General features: G+C 40.5%; 2 protein-coding genes across 4 annotated transcripts in view; one reads left to right on the top strand and one right to left on the bottom strand.

Moving 5' to 3' along the window:
- Positions 1 to 11,978, bottom strand: part of LOC125892100 (MAP kinase-activated protein kinase 2-like) — a 27,503-nt gene extending 15,525 nt beyond the window's left edge. For both annotated transcript variants that reach the window (XM_049581842.1, XM_049581843.1), the window contains exons 1-3: positions 11,760 to 11,978; positions 6,810 to 6,949; positions 4,741 to 4,805 (exon numbers count right to left, since the gene is read on the bottom strand). In XM_049581842.1, the coding sequence (XP_049437799.1) occupies positions 4,741 to 4,805; positions 6,810 to 6,949; positions 11,760 to 11,978 (424 nt within the window). The remainder of the gene's footprint in view (positions 1 to 4,740; positions 4,806 to 6,809; positions 6,950 to 11,759) is intronic.
- eif2d (eukaryotic translation initiation factor 2D) lies at positions 11,907 to 27,053 on the top strand. Of its 2 annotated transcripts, none has more exons than XM_049581840.1 (15): positions 11,907 to 12,021; positions 16,538 to 16,728; positions 16,834 to 16,917; positions 17,012 to 17,102; positions 17,181 to 17,288; positions 17,651 to 17,940; positions 18,276 to 18,393; positions 18,471 to 18,516; positions 18,616 to 18,722; positions 18,844 to 18,999; positions 19,979 to 20,068; positions 20,440 to 20,535; positions 25,028 to 25,148; positions 26,045 to 26,219; positions 26,333 to 27,053. In XM_049581840.1, the coding sequence occupies exons 3-15, from the start codon at positions 16,902 to 16,904 to the stop codon at positions 26,401 to 26,403; spliced, it is 1,485 nt and encodes a 494-aa protein (XP_049437797.1). In that variant the 5' UTR covers positions 11,907 to 12,021; positions 16,538 to 16,728; positions 16,834 to 16,901; the 3' UTR covers positions 26,404 to 27,053. The 2 variants fall into 2 exon arrangements, with proteins under 2 accessions (XP_049437797.1, XP_049437796.1); XM_049581839.1 differs by lacking the exon at positions 11,907 to 12,021 and adding an exon at positions 15,136 to 15,368.

Raw genomic sequence — 27,053 nt, 5'->3', positions numbered from 1 at the left:
CCAGTTGGAAAATATAGCTCCTCTGTGTGTGTTTGCTGCCCCCAGAAATGTGTCCTGCACTATTAAACCACACTTGCTGTTATCAATCTTAAACAGAGGTGCACCAAATCAACCAGCAGCCCGTTCCATGAAGCGTGCCAAGAAAAGTGGGGTCCAATGCCTGACTTGAATTAACTTAACAAATCAGTCTGGGGCAAAGTGGTTCCACAAATGCCAAGTCCATGCAATCAGAGTAATTTGACACAGGTTTAAGTAGTGAAGATCATTATATTAAGCAGCCCAAGATGTCAACAGTGGATCATATTGATACATCATGACAAATAGCAGCAGTAACGAAAGCAGTGATGTTCATGTGTCACAGCTGCCATGTACAAAAGGCTGGCAAAAAATTGCTGATCGACTGAATGTGTAAGAGGCATCTAAGATAAATGTAATAAAGTATTCTGATATGACCTAATTAAATCTTGGGCACAATACATTCAGGAGGAAGAAAGGAAGCGTGCATTTACAGCTGGGTCACCTAGCACTACCGAGCTATCTAATGTTACAGCTCAGCAAAGGAGGATGCCATTAAACCTGATTTCTGGTTGGGTGCACAACAGCAAAAAAGCATCACGGGACAATTTCCTTTAATGTTGTGCACCTTGAAAATTTTGTTATGTTGCGGATGACATATTTTGTCATGCAATGTAGTGGGCAGTGTTAAATTGCCACCATGGAGAAAGTAGTTTTAAAACCACGACGTCGGCCTGCATTGTGTGTCTCTATGCTGTCTTTCAGCAGCAGCTCCTAGAAAGCATAGAGGACAGAGACAGGCCCATTATACATCTGTGAGCCGACCAAACTGCCTTCACCAGTCCCGACAGCTGACAGCAGACATTTACGGAGCCAAACTATCTTTCATGCCAGCGCCACAGGAAGAAATCAACAGTATTTGTATTTATTGCTTCATTGCGTTTATTTCCAGTCATCTGCTGCTCACAGACATGGAGCTGATCAATCAATGCAAATATGGTTAATATATCAAAAACACATATACAGCAGGATACTGGTGTGATTGTAAACAGCTGTTTGTGCAGATTATGCTTCAATAAATGCAACAGAAATAGACTTGTAGCAAAAAAAATGCAGAGGGTCTCAAAGACGACTGAAACTTTTCGTCAAAGCATAAACTGATAACGTTCTGTGCTACATGCTTCCTTCTGTGTGGTGATACAGTTGTCAGGTGTAGTTCAGTCAAAAGGAAACTGTTCCTAAACTGCTCACAACAAGGTCTGGGGATTATCTGGAGTACCTGTGTCATGATTTCTGGAGAGAGAGATTTTTTAAATGTGTTTTTCTCTCTTCTTTTCAGGCACTTTTCCAGCCGAATGACATCTAGTTCCATTATATTGACGAATGGGCAGACACCTCCACAATCATAATCTCCAACAGTCAATAAGTCACACCAACACAATCTAGGTTGTTACGTAGCACTACGGGTCAGAGGAAAAATATGTATTTTTGGGGAACTGTCCACTCAGCAATAAAAACAATACAATGACAAGAGCATTCCAAATAACATTTTCTGTTCCTACAAAATGCAGAAGACATTAAAGTGTTTACAAGTACTGTCCCCTGAAACAAATGGAGGCAGTGGTTGTAGACATTCAACACAAAAAAGATGGAACTGGAAATCCAACAACTGGTGTCATATTCAAGAAAACGACACGTAACCTTTATTTTTGTGAATCCATTTAATCATATGCCTTATCCTCCACTTGAAATATGAATAAAATTAAATAATGTGTGTCTTGTTTTCATTAAATGAAATTGAGATAAAAGTGAAAAGAAAAAAATGAAAGCTACATAAAACAGTAAAGCTTTAACATAAGGATTGGAATGTAAAAAATAATTATTCGCACATATGTTTCTTATAACTCTGTCTATTTTATTGTCATTAGAGATAGCCTCATTGCCCCAGTCCTCCTCTACAACAATCCTTCTACTGGCCTGTCGCTCCTCAGGCAAGCAATGGTAAGAAGAACAACACATGTAACGGTCATGTCACATGCCCTTTGTGGAGTCACTCCCTTGTGAATGCGTGAACAAGGTTGCAGTTGCACTGTCCGGGGCGTCTGTTGGGGAGTCATGAGATAACACAAACAGGGAGGCATGTTCCTTGTCTTCAAGCAAGACCCCTGAGAATTCACCTGGATAGAGATTATAATAATTTATCTGACTTTTTATTGTAATGAATAGTGACAGTATTTTTAAAGCTGTATTAATTTACATTGCCATATGTTTAGCGAGCAGCCTACCTTGTGACAGCTGCAGGGAGAAAGAAGAGGCCCAAGGGATTCTGGAGTCATGAACTGAGCAAGGCAAATATGCCCCCATGTTAGTGTTGATACGTTTTACATCAGAGACCATCTGAAAGAATGGAAGATGTAGGTCATTGTACTGAAATACTCGGCATAACAACAATCAATTTATTTATTTGTCCCATCAAATCAAATAAGTCTAATTCCAACAATTTCTTCAATTTGCGCATTAAAAAGACTATAATAATGAGTATAAGATTGAGCGATTATAGACAGGGTTTTCATTTAGGAGCCTTGTGGCATGAGGGTGGAAGCTCTTCCTGAGCCTCTCAGCACTGACAAGGTGTATCCCGTACCTTCTTCTCAACCTTAGCAGGGAGAAAAGGCTGTGATCAGGGTGACTGGGATCTTTAATGATCCTCCTGGCTTTATCTTTGCAGCACCTGGTGTAAAGATCAAGTAAAGTGGTAAAGCCACATCTATAGTGTGTTCAGCCAAATCATAATGTACCACTTTTTGCAGGGCCTTGTGGTCCTGTTTGGTGCCATTTCTGTACCAAGCAGTGATGTTTCCTGTTAAGACAATCTCAATGGTGCAGGAGTAGAAATTACTCAGTATATGAGGGGACACCTAGAATTATCTCAAGCATCCTTGCACACTGAGTCCCATGCGTTTTATTGTTCTATTCGGTACGAAAATCGCAATACGTGACAAAATTAGAAGACACATTCCCTCCTTTGCCTCTCTCCACAGAAGTTACCGATCTGGCACCCTCCCCATCTTTCATTTGGCACCGCAACTGCATGAAGGGGCAGAGCTGTCCTTCTTATCTGTCTCCACATTCTGTGTGCGGTCCACATCCTCCTCTTCGTCATCATCCACCTGAATATTACTATCTGACCTACTGAAAGTAGCTGTCTGAATTATGAAATGATTCTGTGCAGCCCCTTCCTCTGTCTTGTCACGGCTGAGTCCCACCGCCAAGTTTTATTCACTGATTCTTGGTCAAATGTCTCTAAAGGCTTCTGATGGATGCGAAAAACTACAACGCAGTAAATCGAACCTGTTCCAAACAGACGGAAGTTTGGGACTCAGTCTGCAAACATGACTGACACAACGTGATGTTTTATGTGTTTTTAGACGAGCAACAATTTTGAACGAAAAAAACGGGCTGAGTGTGCAAAGGCCGTTAGTATGTACTGCCCAGGTTAGGCCCTCTGCCATGTGGAAACCAAGGTACTTGAAGCTGTCCACTCTCTCCACCAAGGACCCACTGATATTATGGGAGACATAGTTCTTTCCCAACTTCTTCCCAAAGTCCACTATCATCTTCTTAATCTTGCTAATGGTCAAGATAATATTGTTGTCCTGACACCAGCGGGGCAGGTCATCTACTTATTTCAGGTTGGCCTTGTTATGGTTACCAGTGATCAGGCCCACATGTCTAAAAAGAGGGATGTACCTAACTACATTTCAAATGGTGGAGAAAACTCTGTTAAATTAGGCCTTTTCTGTGGAAGCATTTTTAGATCACTGTAATTTGTACTCCAATCTATTCTACAGTAGTAGCCTACAAGACCATTATCTAAACAAAAGGGACCATACCTGCACACTGATACTGTGCAATGATTTCCTGTTGTTGAAGTCTGCCTCTCACGGACCAGATGAATGCTTTTTAAGTATGTGGGTTCAGTCCAGAGCGCTGATAAGGTTTGGGAAATCTACAAAAGTGAAGTAAAAGAGGTTAGCCTCCAAATTGTCACCTCTAACATTAACATCAAAAACATTTCATACAATTAATGCTTGAACTTACCTTCACTTCCATAAAAGGTCTCTTTAATGGTGTGAATTCCTCTGTAGCCAGGGGAGGTGATGAACACACTGAGCAGTCTTTTTAAAAACAGGTATACTACACATCCAGAGCGGAGAACTGATGCTTTCCCAATATGCTCTGCATCTCCAACTGTGTACAGAACTGTGCTACTGGCAAAAAAGCAAAGTGCAATGTACACCGTCTGTGGGACCGTGAATGCTTTACTGCAACATGCTATTCACACAGTATGGCCTGAATAATTTACAACTATATGCACTCCCTTCTCTCAAGTACCTGCATCACTCACATAGGTAGTTGTCAGGGTAGGCCAATGGGTCTGACCTGTCCCTGAATGTACGTCTTTTTGAAATGCCCTGCGTACTATGACAATTCCCTCACTCATCCCCTTATCAATGAAAGGACACGCCATGATTTACAAAGAATGGCACGCAGGTTGAGGTCCTTATTTATAGACCTTTATTAAATTAATTAAAAACCATACACAAACTAAACACATCTAAGTTTACTTTTTAGGCCTAAATGTTAACCAATAAATGAATCAATACATTTACAGGAATACAGGAATGTAACTTTAACTTGCTTGAGAAATAATAATCCCTTTACCTCTTTCTGTGAATGCATGATTCCCTCTGTCTTGGATATGGCTGAATAATTCACCCCCATCCATGCTGAAAGGAAAAACAGAAGAATGGACAGAAGTGCAGTATAATGTCTGTGTGTCTGTCAAGTTTCATTATTTTTCTCCTCAATGGAAAACAAATAATCATTTCTTGTGCTTTGCCCGAGACAGTTACAAGTCTGGCAGCAGAAGCACGAGGCCTGCCAGGAGCTCCATGTTACTAACTTGCAAGTGAGTGAAAAAAGCAGGGGGCAATTTTGCAATTTTGAGTACTGCAGGGAGTACGAGAAATTTTTCAAACATTATTTTTTAAAAATATCAGTCATGAATAATTCCTAAAATAATCATACTAAAATAATTAAATGTGACAAATGTATGTTTGATGAACACATTTTCTATTGAATATTCTTATTTTCAATGCATTCATTAACTCCCTTAAAGTGTCAGCTGTCACAACACGTTCACTTGCCTGATCAGGGGGTACTTGGCTGGGAAAACATTTCAAAGTGGTTGTTAGAGTTGTCAGAGATGATGTTTTTGCTAGTTTGTGTGTTTGTGACATCGGGATTTATCTGAAGAGATGAGGGAGCCCATAATCTTGGATAATTGCTGCATTTCTTTTTGCCTGTGTAAGAGTCCGTGATGCCGTACCAAACTGTTACAGACGAGGTAAGTAGGCTCTCAGTCATGGCTGTGAAGGAGGATTTGTTTGACTTTGAATTTTTAGAGCTGTCTTAGGAAAATCAGTCTTTTTTGGGAAATGTGGTCTGTATTAATGCTCCATTTCAGTGTTGCCGATGTGCGAGCCAAGGAATTTAAAAGAGTCAGAGATGGTTATAGGTTGTCCTAAGAAGTGCATGGGAGTTTTATTGAAGGGGCTGTGCCTAAGGTCTATGATAAGTTAATCTTAATCTTATTTATTTGCTATTTTAACATTTAAAATTCAATGCATTATAGATTATAGTTCTTGTGTTTTAGATGTGTTGAGTTGGAGGTTGTTATTGAGGCTCTAAATGGCTGCTTGGGTGACCTGCGCACAGGGTTAGTCTTTGTTGTTTTTTGTTATAAGTCCAATAGTGGTTGTGTAAGCTGCATATTTAAAGAGGCAGTTCTCTCAAGATTGTTTTAGTGTGAGTTACCGAGTGATGAAGATGTCAGCTGTAGAAATGTCTGTCTGTCTGAAAAGCTCAACAGCAATGTCTCTTTCCAAAAATCATGAATCAGTTACTCAAGATAATCCCCAGACCTTGTTGTGAGCAGTTCTGGGGACACTCTGTGCTATAACTCACACCAAAAACAATCTAGACTGTTAAATAGCACTACAGGTAAGATGAAAGATATGTGTTTTTGATTTTGGGAGTGAACTGTCCCTTTAAGAATGGTGACTGAGCTGTGGTAGGATGTGAAGAGGTGCGTGTAGAGGAAGAAGATTCAGGGTGAGGGGATGTCTGTTCATATAGTATTTCCTGTTCGTTATTATCAGTACAAAATATCCTATGAATCCTGATAAACCTGCTCCAGCATGTGACTAAAATTCCTTCAACACGATGAAACTTTTGGTGAAAAGCTTTTGATGTAAATTTAAAACAGCTGGAGACATTCAACACTTGCAACCACTAAACACTCACTCATCATTAGTCACTGTTATTGTTCAATAAAGGATTATAATGACAATGCATTAATCATATCCTATCTAGCTCTGAGAACTTTTTTTTTTTTTTTTTTTTTTTAATTCTTTTGTAGCACATGAGATGACTGTGGATCAGGTAGACGCCGGCCTTAGACAAAGCAGCGTCTGCCTGCTTTTTATTACTTTCTGGCCTCAAGTGTTCTGGAAACTACTCACCTCAGTTGGTACGCATTACCAAAAGCAACTCCACGAGCACACAAAGCAACTAATACAAGCCACAACTCCTAGAAGCACTTCAAAGATGAACAGTTTCCAAAAGAAGGATAGTTCTGTCAGCATAGGAGACCATTTTTAAGATCAAACATAAACATTATTGGGTCTAATTGCGCATGCGTGCGTGTGTGTGTGTGCTGAAATACACACCACTCCATCAGGATGAGGAGGCATGTCCTGCCATGGTAGAGATTCTCATAAACATCTATGATGGGTACAATATGGGGGCAAGGTGACACCCTCCAGTGTAGCTCTACCTCTCTCCTGGCCTCTGGGCAATCCTGCAGCATCTGTAACACACACGGCAATGGAGTGAAAAAATCAGATTAAGCATGATGAGATTTTTAGTTTCAAATGCAGACATGTAAACTCAGTCTCAGTTTGATAGTATGATGTTTTGTCGGCATTCAGCACAATTAAACACCATGCTGGGTAAATGTTTTACAAGCAGTTATGGAGCACAGGCTTTTTACCTACAAACATAAATTTTACAGCAGGAAAGCCTTGCCTCCGGTGGTGCCCCTGGGTGGGTGGGCATGGCCCCCTGATACAACTGCTAATTGATAACAAAATTGAGGGTGAGTAATGCGACTGACGCCAGCGCCACACTGAGGCATGTAGATAAGGGAAACACTTCCTCATGACTTCACATACTAATCCTACAGTTTATTCGGCTTGCTGCTTTCGGTATTTGGTAAGACCTGCCCTACTCTGCATCTGACTGGCTACATTGAACTTCTTGACGTGTCTCTCAAGTGTCTTGCCCACAGACTGTATAAGTGGATTTGCAGTGGACACTGGAGAAATAAACCACAACAAAGTCCTGGAAAAGAGCTGAGAGACTATGAACAGTATTAAGAAAGAAGAGAGGGGAGAGACAGTGACATACCGATGTCAATGAGATAACTCTGATTTGACAAAAAATAAATAAAAGTAGCTTTGCAAGTAGCAAGCTACTTTTCCATTTTCTCGTAGCTTAGCTTGCAACATTTCTCTGGGGATAGCTTCAATGTTGCAAAACTTCATTTTAATGTAGAGTAACTGGAAGCTTAGTTCACCACATTTTCCAAGCAGCTTGCCCAACACTGCGCCGAGCACGTATAGACACATAGCACATTAAAACAGGATTGTTGTGGTACTCAAAATGTTAACAGTACGGGAATTAGTTTATGCATGTCAGATGATTAGTATCATTAACTGTAAAATAAGAAATCAAAATATATTAGTATGTGATTCCCTAACTCTCATATTGACATAGCTTTCAACAAGCCAATATACTTCAGTAGCATAAGTGAATTCCTGAAATCCATTCATCAAATTTTGGTTTTGGTGTGCTATCCCATGTTATTCAGTAGCCCTATCTGACCACCACTAAAAAGAAATCTCTGGGGCCGCCACTACTTACTTCCGTTGCAAACAGAGCTGCTTTGTATATTAATTGATGGACAGAAAATTATTGGCAACTATTTTGATAAAGACTGCTAAATATTTGCTGCCTCCAGCTTCTAAAATGTGGGATTTAATCTTTTTTTGGCATACATGATAGTAAAGTACAAAATAAGGCATTCAAATGTGTCACCATGGCCTGTAGGAAATGATAACAGACATTTTTCACCATATTCTGACATTTTATAGAAAAAATGATTAATCCAAGAAATAATCTACAGACTAATCACTAATGACAAAAATCATTACTTGCAGCTCTGATTGCACATCAACTCTGTGCCAGTCATTACCACCACAGGAGGCAGTGTAGTCTATTAGAGAGTGCACATTTGGTTCTGGCAATTCATTGTAAGAAGAGTATTTATGCTATGTAGGGGGCTGAACAAATCACTTCCATTTGTAAGATACACGTTTCATCTTTACATTTCACAACCTACTTTTCATTCAAGCCCATGCTCATTGATTTATTTGGAAAGATTTCCAACTGCTGTAATTATCCATATGTAATGAAAGACAGAATTCAACTTTTATGATTTTGGATGCAGAACAATCTGAATACTGTTCATACTGCTGCAACATGTATTTACTCATATCGCAAAAAAAAATAAATAACTGCCCGCTGAGTTTTTGATAGCACTCATCACCACATAAATCTGCTGCAACCTCAGGGATGTCAGTTTTACAGTCTTCTATATCAGACTCCTTCAGAGAACCTCAAATTATGATTTACTATGGTGCACTTTTTGAACCGGATAAGCCTGTCTCACACACTGTATGTCATAATAAAATATTAACCCGTTTTCTGAGATGCACTGCCTTTACAAAACCTCAGCAATGTCAGAGCCATGGCTGTGTGAAAGATGGTGGTTAACTGATGTTCAAATAGATTACAGAGTCATCTGTAACTGGATGTAAATGTACATATGTATGCTGTCCACACTGTCACACTACTTGTGTGTCCACATTCAGTTATACTCAGTCAGTGATGGAAGAAGTACTCAGATCCTTTACTTAAATAAAAGTACTTATACCACACTGTGAAAATACTCCACTACAAGTAAACGTCCGACAAAAAAAACATATTAAAGTAAAAGGATGTAGGTATCATAACAAAATGTATGCATCAAAAGTCAGAGAACTCATTGTGCAGTAAAATGCTCCCTGTCAACGTTTACTTTATATATATGCTTTAAATATGCTGCTTCCCTATGTCGCTTTTTACTGCTGAAGATGTTGTAAAGGTTATACTATTTTTTTTTTACTACTTTATATACTGTTGGGTAGTTTAATCTAAAGCACTGCATCATATTCTTTTAAATCATAATATGTTTGTAGCATTGCTGTCCTGTGAGAACCGTCTATCTCTAAAAAGTGAAGTTTTTATGAGCTCAGAAAAACAGCCGTGTTTTCAGCTTTGTGATGATGCATTTTCCAGTTGATCCAAGAGGGGTTTACACAGGGCTTTTTTTTTTCTTAAGAAGTGGGAGAATTTTCTAAACACATAAAAGAACACTTGATCCTACAGTTTAGGAGAAAAGAACCTAACTAATTTGTCTTTATTTTCACTGAACAGGGAAGGTATGAAGAGTTGTAATCTCAAAGAAAAGTAACTAAAGCTGTCAGTTTTATTTACACAAATGTGGTGGAGTAAAAAGTATAGTATTTGTTTCAAAGATTAAGTAGAGCAGAAGTGTAGTGTACAAAATGGAAATGCTCGAATAAAGTACCTCCAGTTTGTATTTGAGTAAATGTAGCTCATTACATTCCACCACAGTATTAAGCCTGCGAAATATCTCTAAAAGACACTGCACTGAACCCACTGACTGGGTGGGTCTCAAGCAAGAAATCATATCTGACAAATGCAAATTAGGAGTCTACACAAACAAAAATGTGGGAAGGGACATTTGCTTTTCATCAAAAAAAAATTAGCAACTGAAGTCTACACAAATATGCAGCACTGCAAATAATAAGAATCTCATACTTGTGTGGAACAAACACAGGTCGGTTTAAGTCATTTTCTACCTTCTCCATTTTGTTTACCCATCTCAAAACTCCCTCACTGCCTAATGAAAGCTGAGCGTGTGCTATCTGTGTGACACCTCGTCCTGCTGCTCCCCAACCAGACGACATAATCTCTTAGTCATCTCTGGCTTCTCGCATGAAGCTACTTTTAGACACAGGCATGTTCCCCCTCTCTCTTTCTGGCTGACAGCATGTGGATAGGAAAAGTCAACACCCCTCCTTCAAAACACCTCAAGAGGCCTGAGGCTGTATATAATTCACAAACCGTGGAACAGAAATTAGAACCCGACGAAGCCGTCAGTTGCGCACGAACCCCTAAAATTATAGGTTCCCATGAGGAAAAAAATAACTCACATCTAATGCCAACAGAGACCCAACCTCTTGAACTTCGGCAGCGCTCTGTTCTAACGCTAAATGTTGCCTGTCACTGCAAATGCAACAAACACAACAGGTATGCTCTAGCTTGATATGCATCACTCATGCTTTAGCTGTGACTAACTGATCCAATGGAATTCAGTGGTTACACATCCTTATATCTCCCTACTGGCTGAATTTAATATTAAAAGGGTGACACATACGGTCTTGTGGACAGGAAAGAGGAAACTGTGTATGAGAAGCAGATTTTCTAAAAAAAAAAAATCAAAGATAACAGAGAAGCATCTGTTAACTTTCAGCTTGCTCAGCCTGATACACACTGAGCTGAGCCTTGACTGCACTTTCTTTGACTGAATTCTGAGAATGTGGTAAAGGACAGACAAACTCCTTGCACAACAGTCATCTTTAGCCAGGCTTTGATCCTGTTTACAGCACACATCACATTAAAAACCAGGTTTCAGAGGCTTCTACGCAAGTATTCATTTATTCAAGGAAATGTAGATAACAAGTAACTGAAGCAAAACAGGACCTGGGGGAAGAGCACTGTGAACTAATGGAAATGTTGTTTTACTGAGGAAAGGTGTATTACATTAATCAAATGCGCAACGCTGTTTTACTACTCCAAATCTATATAAAATATTCCAAACTGCTGGATTTTCTCCTTTTTAATGCTGATGACTTAAAAGCAGCCATTGCACTCCAAAAAATCCTCATCTCTGCATTAAGGTGCTGCCTGAATACAATATTTACACCCAGAAGGAAAGACATCAATGCACACATCATCAACATTTTTTAAACCACATTCCACGGACTAGTAATAATTTGTGGTCATCATGGATTGTACAATGGCCAATGCACTTGCCAGGTGCTGACCACCTCTGACACACTTTGAGAGTTACGTACATAGACAAACATCCATCTGCAATGAAGCCAAACATGATTTACTCCATATCCAAACCAGTATCACATATGTATCACCATAACTGGACAATGCTACAGTTTAAAAGTTCATGCTCTGCTGTCTTTACTAGCTAATACCAAATTATAGTGGCGCAGGTTTTAAACTCCACCTCATTGCACTGGGCCAATGACTTCACATTTGTATTTAATGGGCACAATAAAAATGTGTGAGTATTTTGTTGTGAAATCTCGAGCACAGAAAGCATCCACTCTCCTCTCAATATCAATTTGGCACGTTTATCTCGTATCTAAATTGTTATATAATTCAGTGAAAGATTAAGATAACAGTGTGATTACCTTCAGTGCATACTTTTCTCCACTCTCTTTGTGGAATACCTCCAACACTCTGCCATTTATCCCCATACCGAGCACTTGACTTGTGACACTGTAATCGTCTGTTATGACATTCCTCTTGATTTGCAGAGGTTTGTTAAAAGGTTTCACAAGACATTGTGGGAAAGGAGCGGAGTTCAGGTTTGGCTGCTGTTGGATCGGGAAAGCCGGCTGACTCGACATGTTAACAACCGGCGGCACATGAGTGATAGCAACCGTCCGACAGGTGCGTTTCTCCTCTTCTCACTGCTTAACTTTCTTAGCTAGCTGCTAACACCAAACGTTAGCTCATGTTGTCCTTGTGTGATATCAGCCCACCGCTAGCCGGGGGCAGCTACAAAGCACTCACTCTGTCTGGTGACTGTCTGGGAAGTCAACCTTCGACTGAGCCTTGACTGACTGACTACCACAGTTTAACAAGGTGGCCCGGGCCGAAGTTCAAAGCGTGTGGTACAACTTAGTAAATAAAATTACACTTATCAGTCGACAAGTTACCAAACTTCCGGACTGAAACGGTGGAAGTTAAAGCAGCATCCCTCTGTAACGGTCCGACAGGCGCGTGCCTGGGGAACGGAGGGCAGTGGGCAACCTAAGTGCCACCTCCACCTAACTGCCCAAACTCCTGAATTATGATTGGCTGCTGGTTATCTTAGGGGCGGGACTGTCATGGCAGCAAGTTTTTCTGAAAAATAAGACTGCAAGCAGCTGATACACAGCCCTCGCCTCTTTTAATCGTTGCCGTGGAAACGTTCAACTATTGCTGCTATCATATTCACGTCATATAAGTTGATGAATAGTGCCTGCTCATCTGTCCCTGCAGATAACAAGACATAAATCCCATATATAGCCTTTTTTGTGATTAAACAAAAATGTATTATTATATCTCTATACAACAGGCTACATGTGTTCAAAAACAGAAATGTTTGTAAATAAGGACAGGACTACAACTCAATAAATTGGGCATTACTCACATTAGAAGACCTCCTTTTGTTCCTTTTCGACCAATTTGTTTTAGCCTTTTCCACTGCCTGTTTGAACATTTTAATAGACCTAACTATCAATAACTATTTTACACCTTTGTATTTTTTTTCCAGCAGTTCAAAAACCCACTACGTCACATCCTCTGCCTCACTTCTGACTGTGTTGTGTATACAGTTTGATGTTTTTACTCCTGCAATTTGATATTCTTAATTTTATTTTATTCCTATATATTTCTTGTACATTTTACATTTTGGTACTACTCATTGTTGTATATATTTTTTATTTGTATATTCTAATGTCCACACACTGTTTGATTGTTGCTGCTGTAACGTAAGAATTTCCCAGTTTCTTCTCTTATCTTATCCTATCTTGTCTTATCTTATCTTATCTTATCTTAACTTATCTTGTCTTATCTTATCTTACCTGCATTGCAATAAATTGTGAGTTCTTGAATTAGTGATGTCTGCTGTAGTCTGTACCTTTTTGCAGACTGCAAAAGGCAAGACGCACCGCTCCGCCTTTATTAAAAAATTTGAGCACTTTTTTCTTAACTTTTATTTAGAGTGTACCAGTGGCGGCTGCTGCTCTTTCAAGGAGGGGAAGCTCATTTTCGGCCTACATCATAAAATGTGTCCGTTTATTTATACGTAAATTCTACCCTCTGGGGCTGCTGCGCGAGGCTAGTGTGACCGCCTGTGAGTGCTTTGGGACGGTGGAGCGGCTCACAGCTACACCTGCTGCTCGCTGGGGACAGTAGCTGCAGAGCGACAGAAGTCACAGTCTCCAAACACGAGTACAGTCTCCAATAACACCAGAAAAAGATGCTAGATTTGTCGCTAGTCGTTTTTAACAAAGAAAAATTCACTAAGAGAATTGGAGAAGTCTCCAGATCAACTCGGAACAACAGAATGAAACTTGAAAAATGCTCCAGTGGTGGTTTATATTTCAAGATCGCTGATTCGCTCATTTCGCTGTCAATCAAAAAGGGATTCAGCCTCAGACAGATCATCCAATCATCATGCAGAAGCCCAGCGTCCAGGACAGCCGAGGCCAGCCCACTGCCCCATAGACCCCCAGAGATGCTGAGTGTCTGATGGGCGGGACAAAACCGAGCATTTATCCAATGACTGTCTAGTTTCGCTGCAGTGGAACAACCCACTCTATGCTTCCCCACTGAAGTCTTTGGATGCTGAGCTTCCGCTGTTTAATGCACTGTGACGCTACAGGAATGAATGAGAAGGAAGTCGCGTCAGTGACCTGTGATAAGTAGCTGATTCTGAACAAAAGTTGAACGTGTTCTAGCGTGTATTTAGTCAATGAAATGTAAACACAACAGTACATATTGGACCACTTATTTTTTGACATTTTAGGGGAAGCTGAGCTTCCCTTGCAGTCTTAGAGCAATCGCCACTGCTAGACAGGGACAGTTGTACAAAACTTAAACACAATAATCAAACAAAAATGGGGAAAATAAAATTGCAGCAACCAAATATAAACATAAAACAAAAATCTTGCTGCGCCTTTTTTTATTGTTGCCAGGCAACCACACCATTACCTTATCTTATCTTATTTATTTGATAGGGACAATGCCATTTAACACAAAGAGTTTATAGATATTGAAATGTTACTAAACATATCCAGTTTAAAACATCCTACAACCGCAATACACTATAAACATGAAAGGCACAATAAAATATACATACGACAACACATATACCACAATACATCTAGTACAATAGACATACCACTATACACATGCCACCATACACTTACACGAATACCCCTTAAAAGTTTGAGTGCATGTAGCTAAGAGTGGGCACAGCTCTGGTTTGTTTGTAGCCAGCACATGACCAACCATCGGCTCGGTGTGTCAGGGGCATTTCATTTACATGAGTGAAACAGCGCCCCTCCTGGACAAGTTCGTGCACTGCTACCGAAGTGAACCAAAGGAAGAGCAGGTAAGCTGCCATCCTTTGATTAAAAGATATTTAAATATCAGTCAGCCAGATGCAGTCACCCTCATGTCATTGTGAAACTGAGTGGAGAAATGGAACAGAAACTTATTGGTACTGTGAAGCCAGTCACACAACAAACAGGGGGACATATGATAGGGATGCTCCATCTGAAAGACTGGGAAATGGATGAACGTTAAGAAACGTGAGTCTTTGCGTGCTGCTTTCTTCCCTGGTGGTTAAATGTCTCTTAATGACAGCTTCACGATTTTTCACATTTTCAAGTCAAACAAAAAAATTTTTTTCTCATAATACACTGATGTGTTTCTTTCGGTCTGCGGAACTAACGCTCCCGCAACGTTCCCGCGGTACAGTTTCACGTCGGACATAAATATACCACGGACCGCTATACCCAGCGAGGTGTAGTATATAACTGTACAGCCAAAATAAGAAACGTAGTGGGTTATCTCGCTGCTGCAGAGCCGTTGTTTGAGAGTGTGTGTGCTGATTTATTAAAGACAGTGACATTATCTCGGTAGAGGACATGCTGAATTCACCACAGAAGCTGTTTATTTCCTGAAAAGATGTTTGCGAAACCGTTTCGTGTCAAATCCAACACCGCAATCAAAGGATCAGACAGGTGAGTCACTGCTGCTGTCAGCTCAGCCCAGACCTGTGCTTGTCGCCATTTACTCCTAGCTGCAGTTTGCTATTTAATCATGTACACTTGTGGTTTATTGAAAACCACTAAAGCAGATCAACTTTGTCAGAGGGCTGCCCAGATATTAGACCTCACCTGACGTTGCTGGAACAAGGCTAAACTAGTTTGTGTATGCAGCTATACAGTACGTTCAGACCCTAGCAGTACAGCAGCTGTTAGTTAGTTGTAGATAGCTATATTTATAATAAAACCACCTGAACAGAGCTTAAGAATTCACCTCAATATCAGCTGACAATGTATTAGTATTTAGCCAGAATATTATTTGTATTATGTTTATATTATCTTTGTGTTATCTGTGAATTTTACAACACTGCAATGCCAACATCAGTCAGATTCCCCCCAGATTTATATCTAATACACTGTGCCAACGTCTGCTTCACAGATGACTAGTGAAATTACTAAACACTGTCAACTTTTATTAACTTGTAATAGATGAACATCAGACTCACAAACACAGTGGGAAGAGCTGGCAGCTGGAGTCATGAAGTATGAAGTGGGATAGTCAGCTCACTGTTGGTGCAAACTATCTAACACACACTAACACACAAATGACAATAACTGGCATTTACCATCATGTTCTGAAAAGACACACCATCAGAGACAATAACCAAAAAAATTACATTTGTGTAACCTAACCCTAACCCATTTGAAAATGCCAATGTCAGTGTGAATTCTTTTTTTTCTCTGTAATGTTATGTATAGCAACCTCTGGTGATTGTACTGCTCAGCCTTGTCGATTAGGATCACCCTGACGCTGTGTAATGCCTGCAAACTTCAGTACACTGACAGAATATTTACCAGCAATTCACCAGTCTTAGACCAACTCATTAAAAATGCTGTAATGTCAGAGGAAATTATGTCGCTAATAAGCAGGCCCTGTATTGGAAAATCGAGTCTGAGGAAAGTATGCTTTGTGGCGTTATTGGGATGAGTGAAAACACCAGAGGGCTGTGTGCAGTTAAAGAGGAAACAGTGCGAATAGATTATTTTGATGAAAAGTATTCAAAATACTGCATCTGTAAAATGTCTAGCAGTAGTCTTTACTAGTATGACATTACCCTGTGACTGACTTTTGTTTCTACCTTTAGGCGGAAGCTCAAAGCTGACCTATCTGCGGCCTTTCCTTCACTCTCTGCTGATGAGCTGTCTGAGCTGGTCCCCAACAAAGAGGAACTGAATGTAGTGAAGATTTACGCACATAAGGGAGATGCCGTGACACTCTATGTTCTTCACAAAAATCCACTGTTCTTTGAACTGGAGAAACGACTTTATCCTACAGGTAATGAGCTGGTAAAGCTACACCGTGATGATTGTGTGGATGAAATACTGTAAGCTCCTTTTAGTAAATGATTTTAAATGTGCATTGTCTTAATATGGTTTTCAGTGTATGTGCTTTGGCGTTACCCTGCTCTCCTGCCAACATTTAGGACATGGCCTCCTGTGCTTCAGAAGATGATCGGAGGGGCAGGTACACTTCTTTTTCTGAGATCAAACCCCAGGCAGATGTTTAATGTTGTACATTGATATTGATATTAATTAACAAACACTGTGTTTTCCCATAGATCTCATGCTGCCAGGTGTGACGGTGCCTTCAAGTGGTCTCCCAGATGTGAAACAGGGTGACTGCTGTGCTGTTACATTAGTGAACAACAGGTAATTAATGATAGAAGATTTGGTAAGATCATAACCTCACAGATTAAAGTGTGACACCGTTCTCTTGGTCAATTGCAGAGCTCCTGTTGCAGTTGGCACTGCTGCAGTGTCCACAGGAGAGATGCAGAGTTCGGGTATGAAAGGAAGAGGAGTGTGTGTTCTCCACACATACATGGATAATCTCTGGTGAGTAGCGTCCATCATCCTGCTGATTTCAAGGGTAGTTTGAAATTTTCTTGCCGAGCGGTAGATGAGATGATTGACACTGCTCTCATGTCTTGTAGCAATCTTTTCATCCATCTCTCAGCAAGAAAGCAAATAAACAGATTTCCCAGTTTGTTGAACAGTTGTCTCAGTATTGAGAGCACAGAATTGATCAAATCATCAGCCCATGTTTTTCTGTTTTTTATGCTTAGCAGCCCTCAGAAACACAAAGTCTCATGCCGAGCTGGAACTCTGGAAGTTTAAATAAATGTGGCCAAAATGACTTTACGGGATTCACTGTGCAGCCATAAACTTTACACATTTGTTTTTTATCTTGTTTTTAGGGCTTTTGGGGACAAGTCAGGTCCTCCTTCTTTACCAGATGCAGAGAGCAAAGGAGAAGGGGTGAACGGAGGGGAATACGACGGTGATGAGATAGAGGAAGTGGAGGAGGAAGAGGAGGAGGTGGTGGTAGAGAAGTGTGCGGAGGAGGAGCAGAGTCCCAGTGAAATGGTAACAGATCAAGCCTGCTCTGTTATTGAGGACCTGAGTCTGGCTGAGCAGGAGGAAGAGAAGGGTGAAAAGGGCGATGAGGAAGAGGAGGGGAGCCAGGATGACCAGAAAATGCCCCAAGGTACCAGATTTAGTCACGCCACCCATCATAGTTGTTACAGTGTTATTTTCAAACTATTTGAAGTTGTATATTTGGCATTGAAGTAATTAACACTGCAGTTGCACCACACTGGCTTTTAATAACTCACAAGCTTCATAAGTACTATTATCCCCAGTTCAAATTAAGCTGTGACATTCACTACTAAACGATTGCAGGGCAGGCCTGCAGGCTTGCCAAGTTGTATCAGTCATAGTGTTCTGTTAGGACAACTGGAGGATAAGATTTTTTGATGTGGCAAAATGGGAGCCTGTTCAGAGAGGAGAGGATGTGACCCAGGTCAAATCCTGATGTTACAGAGATAATGGACGCCCTGCTGTTGCAGTGTTTTCTCCATGCTCTCAAGTGCAAGGTTAAGAAGTCGGAGCTCCCCCTGCTGACCAGCACATTTCTCCGCAACCACATGTTCTCCTGCTGGTAAGGTACAGTTCATCTTTTAAGATGTGCTGAGGAGGAGTTAATTTCAGTACTGAAAACATTTTTTATTATTTCAGCCCAAGTGGAAAGCAACTTGATATCAAAAAATCCAGCTATAAAAAGGTATATTAGATGTCAACAACTTCACATTTGACTGATATCAAAAGACTAATTTATAACTCCATCTGTAAGCATTTATTTGATGCTTTTTTTCCCCAACAGCTGTCAAAGTTTCTACAGGCCATGCAGAAGCAGCATAACCTTGTGCAAGTGAAGGAACTTACCAAGGGCGTGGAGAGCATTGTGGAGGTGGACTGGAAAAATCAAGAGTGAGCCAAACCATGCCCTAACTTAAAGAAATTCTTGGTTGAGAGTCAAACCTGTAGGCCGCCCACATTGAGACTTAAAACATCTTTTGTTTTTGCTTTTTCTCACATTAACACTCTATAGACTGCGCTCCTTTAAAGTTCCTGAGGACACTGTTGTTGAAACCGCTCCAGCGCAGGATGGAGGGGAAGGAGAACTTCCGTACCATCCACCTGGGATCACAACTCTGTATTCTGTGTCAGCTCGACTGGAGCCTCTCTTTCTGGATGCAAAAAAGAGGTGTGTGGGTGGGTGGGTGTTTTCCTAACCTTGATGCAGCCACATTTGCAGAGCAGGGAGAGTGTAAGCTTTTGTATCAGTATCTATATGTTTCATAAGTTTATTTGAGCGCAACACTGAATCCCTGGCAGCTCCAGGAGAGCTGTTCTATAGCTGACTCCCTGCAAGGGTAAAAGACAATTTTCTCATGACACAAGACACACAATCTAACATAAATAAATATAGGCGCTGGTTGCTTCCTGAACCCCCTATGTTCGAGGAGTGGATAGATATTGTAACTGATATTTATGGTATGGAAATGATGACCTTTTCTCCTCATCTTCATCTCAACTTCTGGGCAAAGTGGTTGAAATATGTAAAACCCTTACGACCTGACTTTGTGAAGGTACAGTAAAAAAGACCTTTATGATGTTTAGTCAAGCAAACCTCATTGACTGCTATTCTATTTTATTTTATTTTACTTTTTTTGTCTCTTTAATGCCTCCTAAAGTCTGTCTGACATATGGCGTTTATATGTACACTTTAATCTCCCCCAAAGTGTGTGTGTGTGTGTGTGTGTGTTTGTGTGTGTGTGTGTGTGTGGGGGGGAACCAGGGAGGAGTACAGATGCAATTTTAAGAATTTTTAACAAGGTAATTAAAGTTTGACTCCAGGCAGATTGTTTAAACTGTTAAACAATGTCTGGAAGGGACCTTTTTGAAATAGCTGTGTTCATAAGGTGAGTGTAGGGTCAGGCATTGCAAACTAGCATGATCTATAAATGCAATGGCGTGTGTGGCTTTGATTCGTGGGAGACTGTACTTCTCCCAATAAAAATAAACATGTAATACATAAAATGATTAATATAAGTGGTCACTTTTGCCAGCTCTCTTTGTTTTTTAATTTAGTAGCATTGTAAGTCTTTAAAATCTCTTCAGGTTGAAAATATACTGGCACATTTCTCCCACATGCATTTATATGTGCTTTAATGCCCCTACAGGAAAGGAACAGTACTGCAGCCTGCTGAAGTGAGACATATTGTCACAGAGTATGTGAAGACAAATGAACTGGTGGATGAAAATAATAAGAAGTAAGTAGATGCACACATTCCATACGAGGACATTGGTGTCTGTGTGCCAGTCAGCTGACATAAGATGAGGAAGCCCCTCTGTAATCAGACATGGTGGCCTTAATGGTAACTGAACACACAGAGCTGACCCCAGACCATGTGATGTTGTTATACTTAGCTAAAATGCTTAGAATGTGACTCATAAACTGAAGAGACGTCACATGTGTCTTTTGAGGTCATGAAAATCGTGTATCTTCTGATGTGTAACAAATTGATAATGAGGGATGTGAGTAGCTAAATAAAATCTGTCATGCAACTGGCATAGCTTAACAAGGCGGCTATTTCCGCTGCATGACGTGCTTATCTTCATTGCTTTTCTCCCCCCTTAACAGTTACGTGACCATAAACCCTACTCTGTGTGACTGCTTGTTGGAGAAATCGGAGTACCAGGAGGTCGAGTCTCTCAAGTGGGATGACCTCTTTAGCAGGTAAAGACTTATGTTGTTTTTTTTATTTTGTTTGTCTTTTGAGAGACCATTTTACACTGTCAAATATAAATGTTGCCATTTAATGAATTAAGCCCAAGTGAGTAAAGGCTGAAAAGTGAAGCCAACATTGAAGTGCCAAAAACTAGAGACCCTCGAATGGCCACTTGAGGCTGGCTTCAAAAGCGAGTCAGTCCCTATAGACTCCAATGTGAATATGCCCAACTTTACAGCAGAGGTAAACATGTTTACAGCCTCGTACAAAAAACAGTTTTGGTCTTTATAGTAGGGCTTTTATGTTAATCACATTACCGACTTATTTCCGATCCATCGACATGACTTTGATCATTTTGCTGACCTTGACATTGCCTGTTATGTCGACATGTGTGTTTGTTTAGGTAAAAATGTCGCCAACATGTTGCCAGAATAAACAGCACTGTATTCCCCCACATTATATGACTTCGCACATTTTTCTTTCCACCCTGGCATACTTGTTTGAGTTCACAGAAAAATCTAACAGTATTTCAAAAAAGAGACAGCATAGCACAATGGTAGCCTGCAGCTGCACTTACGGAGTAGAAGAGACACAGTCCTGGTAGTTGTTACCTTGCCAGCCCCTGGCAACGAGCCAAAAAGTCTGTTGTTCGTAGTTTTACCCTCCAACAATTTCATGATCCACTCTGTAAATCCACCAGCAAACCAGCCGGCTTGCAGGCCGTCTGCTCCCCAGGGGTTGGCAGCAGCGCAACAGCTACATTATGGTGAGCTTTGCCAAGCTTGTCTGTTGTAAAGAGGCATCATTTGGTTTTGGTTTTGATGGCCAAGTTTTGTATGTATGAGTTTTGTTGATATGCTCCATTGGCAGGCTCAAATGGGAGAACAATACAATACAATACAATAGATAAATTGACCAATTATACCAACATGTGAATACACCATAGTGCAGACAGAGTTAGACAGGCATCATCGCAGAATGCACACAGGATGAAATAATCATCCTAATGAGAATCTGTAATCCACATCTGATCCGTAGACAACAAGTATACAGCTACTCTGAATGTTCACAACATCTGGTTTCTACCTGATGCTATGGGAAAAACAAGATACGCTATTAAAGAAACGGCGATAAAGCTGTAATGTTTTAGTTTCTTTTGCCCTAAGTGAAATCCAATTTGTGCAGTGTTGAGACAGAGAGACTTTAATTAGAGAATAGTTTCAGTGAAAGTAATCAGTATCTCAGCGGGATTTCGTGTTATGGGTCGGGAAAAAGGAAATACCTCCCATGCATTGCTTTTTCAACTTGAGTATGTTATAAAGATTTACCGGTATCATCTATGTTTTTATGGTGAGTTCAGTAATGATTAAAATTGACCTCAGTGTTTCTTTTAAGGTTTATGTAGTGAATGTTTCTCCAAACACTTTCAGAAATGGTCATTACAAGGAATTTGAATCTTGTGATTTATTGACCACCACCATGGAAGACACTCAAAGTTTAGGTGGAAATCACTTCTGTTAAGAAAGCCATAGTGTCAGCTTTGAAGCCACATTTAAACATTATGCTCAAGATGTTGCCAGGACTGCCCCCTGAAAGTCGAAGTTTTAAATCATCAGTTGGAGATCCCTCAGTCGACAGATTCTTCAAGTTGAGCAGTCTTTTTTTTCATCTGTGCCCAGATGTAGCTGCAGAGTGAGCGCTCATTTTTTGACCCAGGGTGAGTCTGAGTGAAACAGAGGCAGCTCTCCAGAGGAAGAGAAGCTTTGCCCAGTCAGGCTCCGAGATATTACCTTCTGCCCTCTGCTTAGAAGTGGTGAGTTTACAGCTCACAGCAACTTAATGTGACACAGTCTCTGGCTTTTATTTGCTACCTAGTGTTGGCAAAACAATGTTGTTTCACATTTCTCATCCATCGTAAGCATAGTTAGCATGCATTAGATTGGAGGGCTTATTCACTATATTATGTAAACGTCACCCTGAACATCCCTCCAAACCCTGTTCAAACTCTATGTGGAGAGAAATGAACCAGTAGTCAAATATTAGTGTTGAACAGCCAAATTCAATTAGACTGACATAACAGGTACAGCCTTAGGTGTTGCAGCAGGTCTGTACTGTTGATCCACAACCGAGATACTGCATGGAGAGCACAAGAGCTGTGGTTGGTCAGCTTGGCCAGTAGAGATTGTTGATAGCAAAGACAATATGAAGCAAGGTGAAGAAAGGCTCAGTGATCTTTTTCTTTACAGCAACAGAAGACAAATCTCTATTTTATGATCCAGCAAATCCTTCTCATGGGCAGTCGTCAGTACTTTGGGTAAATAAAGATTGCATGGCTTAGCAGGTAACTCATTTGGAACGTGTGTGTTTCGTGATCCAGGTAAAAAAGAAGAGCTTTTAATTGGTTTTTCCTGTGCCATACAATATTTTTCATATTGGCCTTTAAAAAGCCACTGTCGGTCGACCTGTAGTCACCACCCCAAGTGGACTCTAAGGAAGTCAGTGCTTGAGGCACTTTATAGACTGAATGGATTGTGGTTTGGATTTTGATCTAGTTGGGTGGATTCTGGACTTGTTTACTGAGAGGTCCCAGTGTGTGATGGTAAATGGCTCCTTTTCTAATCAGCTGCGCTTCTCCACTGGCTCTCCTCAAGGCTGCTGTCTCTTTCCATTACTTCAGACACTAACTGCTGCTGCAGCAAGCATGCAAACAGACACATTATCAAATTGGCAGATGACTCTGTGATCACAAGTCGCCTTGAAGGGGAGGAGCATCAGCATGGCCCTGCGGTCGATGATTTTGTATGCCGGTGTGATGAGTCCTTCTTCCAATTAAACGTGTCGAAAATGAAAGATTTGATCATCAGTTTTGGAAAGTCTTCTCCAACTGACTGAGCACCATTAAAGGATCTGTAATTTTGTGGATGGCTTTAAATACTTGGGCATCATTCTTGATGATAAACTGTGTTTTGAAACCCATTCTGTTTTCACAGTGAAAAAAGTCCAATAGTCCTTGATTTGATTTGACAGGCTCACTAGCCTTATCAAAGTTGCTAGCAGGTTTCAGGGTGAAGTTAAGCCCCACTTACAGATCTAAACAAGCAAGTGCCTAGGAAGGCTGCATCCCTTCTGGAGTGCCAATATCACCCTCTTCGGACAGAATTTGCCCTGTCACCCTCAGGTTGTCGTATGAGAACTGAGACTTATGTTTACCTTATTCTAGCTGCCATTTACACATTAAATGGTAGATAGTGTTTAACCGTTATTGAACTTGATAATTTGCACACATTGTTCACTTGTATTTTTGACCTGGATGCTGTGGAACCTCCCTCAGAGCCCTTCTTTAAACTGTGTCCTGTTGTTACTGTTGTCCAGATGTATTAATGTCTTTTGTATGTATCCTGGCTGCCAATCAGTTTCCCGTTTAATGCCAATCAGTTTCCAGTTTAATGGACAATAATTTAACTTTGAACTTTGACTTTCTGGGAGTGCATCCACAAAGTCAGTGATTCTGCAAGGGTTGTGAAATCTGGACAGCTGGATTCAGCCTCAAGTGACACCCCGCAGACATAATGTCACTCAGAGCGGCCGTGTCCTTAATTGTGCATATCTCAGTGTTTCCCACAAGAGTAGACTCTGTGTGGCAGTAGTTGTTAGTTGGTATGATTAAGGTGCGTCAGCAAACTTTTGTGTGTGTCTTCTGATCATTCTGTCCCCTCTCTGAATCCGAAAGTTTTTGCGTGTCCATGAACGCAACGCTGCAACTCTTCATGAGTTTTACTTTTTTCTTCAGCAGCAGTTTGTTGAGTTTGGTTGACAGGATGGAGAACTGAGGAGCAAACATTTTGATTGTAACACTCAAGACAATCGATCAGTTTGTGGTCGGATCCCATTAGAGTTGATCTGATAAGATTGATGGATTAGAGCAGGATGCTTAGTTTCCATGAGAACACAGTCGGTTCAATCAAAAGAAGTTTGGAAAAATGACAAACACTAAAGCTATATGAATTAACAAACAGTTAAGTTTCACTTTGACTGCGCTTGGCGCTCTGCTGCTCTGTCTGTGCCCAGAGTATGCGCTGCTGTGAGAGACAGAAAGAGAAATGCCGCTCAAAATAAATCTATATGCTGTGGTAAATGCTGTTATTGTGGCAGTGCACCACAAATAAATAAATGTGTGGGAAACCTTGACAACTGTAAGCCTGAATATCAAAATTCACTATAAAGACCAAAACAATTTTTGTACCAGACTGTAAACATGTTTATATCTACTGTAAAGCTGGACATTTTATCATGGGGGTCTATGAGGATTGACTCGCTTCTGGAGCCAGCCTCAAGTGGCCATTAGCAGAACTGCAGTTTTTGGTACTTTCACATTTGCTTCCTTTTTCAACCCCAGCGATTGCTGCTTAATTACAACTCAATTCAACAGTTTCCCTTTCAGTCTGTACTCTATCATCTAATCTCTGGTGTAGATTAAACAATGTCACCTTATTTTCATAGGACGTTGGCAAGAATGCAGCAGTGCTATCAAGTTGTGTTCCCCGGACAAGCACCCATAACAAAGAAGGGCCACATTGAGCCCATAGACATCTCTGTGGCTTCTCGAGGCTCCAATAAGAAGGTGACAACTTTTACTACAGTTTCTTTAGTTGTCAGCTGTAGATCAGCAGTGATTTCTTTTTTGCCAGTACTGATATGTGAGTGCAACAAGAGTCTACCGCCATGCTAACAGCTCTGTAAGGCTGTACTAAGGCACAGTGGTGCTTTGAGATAAATGCTGACTTTATCATGGTTAAGATGACAAAGCTTACATGCTGATGTGAATCAGGTATAATGTTTACCATGTTCACTGTCTTAAGTTAAAGGTTCTGTATGTTACATTCATAGCGTTAATAAAGCAGCAAACCACTGTTAGCTGTGTAAAGATGTAGTGGTGTAATGGTGTCCTGAGCAGAGAAAAAGTCACGCTCCCTCTGTGTGCTGTAATCTGAGGTTCTCTGTAGTTTCTTGTGGTAAGATGGTCGCATGCATGTTAGAGCATGTGTAAATCCCGCTGAGAGCTCATTGCTGCACCTTTGCACTGCACTCATACATTGGTAACCCCTGATATCGGGACGGCATTATCTTGGAAGCGTAGCGCCAACCCTATGGTCTGTGCAACATTTCATGGCAAAATGTTTGCTAGTTGTTGAGGTTTTTTAGTCTGGACTTAAGTGTTAGACAGACTGACTGACACTGCCATCCCTGGAGTCACATCGCTAATGTGGCCCAAAAAGTCTGATTATGATAAATGAGCTGATACTGAGTGTGGGACATTTTACTGTTGAAATATCAACTTTTTTGTTTATACAAACCATGTAATGCTGACTAGGTTTCTATGTGACCTTGAACATTCATTTATCATTTCTATACTGCAGTGTCTTGCTAATTATTGGCACGATACAACCAGATGTATAAACGGAAGGCTAATACTGATTTATTGTTCTGGCTCTGATTGTTTCCATTTGATATCTGTAGGTCACTCTTATAAAGAACCTGGAAGTGTACGGTTTGGATCCTGCTGTTGTGGCTACCGCTTTGCAGCACAGAGTCCAGGCCAGTTCAGTTTTACAGCCCATCCCTGGATCCAAGGACAAAGTCCTGGTCCAGATCCAAGGAAACCAGATTCAACAAGTTGGCAATTTGCTGCTAGGTTTGGAACTTAATAATATTTAAAGTATATTACAGCTTTTCTCAATCGACTCTCTCAATTGTTTTATTTGTGCAAGTAAATTCAATTTGTCTAATCTTATATTTCAATTTCAGATCATTATAAAATTCCTCGAAAGTACATCCAAGGACTAGACAAAGCTCCGAAAGGTGGCAAGAAGAAGTAACATTTCAACCTGCTCTACCAACCACTTACTGTGGTTAAAGCTGCTTTACTGTATGTAGACGCCAATTCCAACTGTTGGCCATTTGTGTAATAAAAGTGGTTCAATGTCATCTTCTGAAGGTTGATGAATGAAGCCATTTTGTTGTGTTTTGTTGTCCAAAACAACGTTACTCAATGTATTGGACTTAATTTCTGCAGTGTTAGGTTGATATGTAAAACACAATAACTGTTTGAGAATCACATGGTGCTGTCTTAAAATTGTGTATTCTGTGTTCAGCTTTTAACAATATAAAAACGTGCCTCACAATGTAAAAAATCGCGAAATTTTACAATTTTTAAAGGCCACTTTTGACATTTATTAGCATTTTTTGACAGTGAACAATGAAGAGATGACAGGAAATGAGATGGTAGAGACAGGGAATAACAGATAAAAGGTACCTAGATGTGGTTGTGCTTCCGGATCTGTGCCCTAACTCAAGGGCCAGTAGCGCACCTTAAATCAGCCATTTTGAGTTCATGCTAGGTGCAGTGGGACACCCAAAAGTCCAGGTAAATGGTTCTAATTCAACACATTTAGTTTAATTCAGTCAAAACACTGCAGTAAACGAAGAAACATGGAAACAATAAAGACTAGAGAACCTGTTTTAAAAA

The sequence above is a fragment of the Epinephelus fuscoguttatus genome, linkage group LG7 (genome assembly GCF_011397635.1).
Source record: "Epinephelus fuscoguttatus linkage group LG7, E.fuscoguttatus.final_Chr_v1".
Lineage (NCBI taxonomy): Eukaryota > Metazoa > Chordata > Actinopteri > Perciformes > Serranidae > Epinephelus > Epinephelus fuscoguttatus.
Note: the sequence above shows the minus strand (reverse complement) of the source record. Positions and strands in the feature narration are given on the sequence as shown.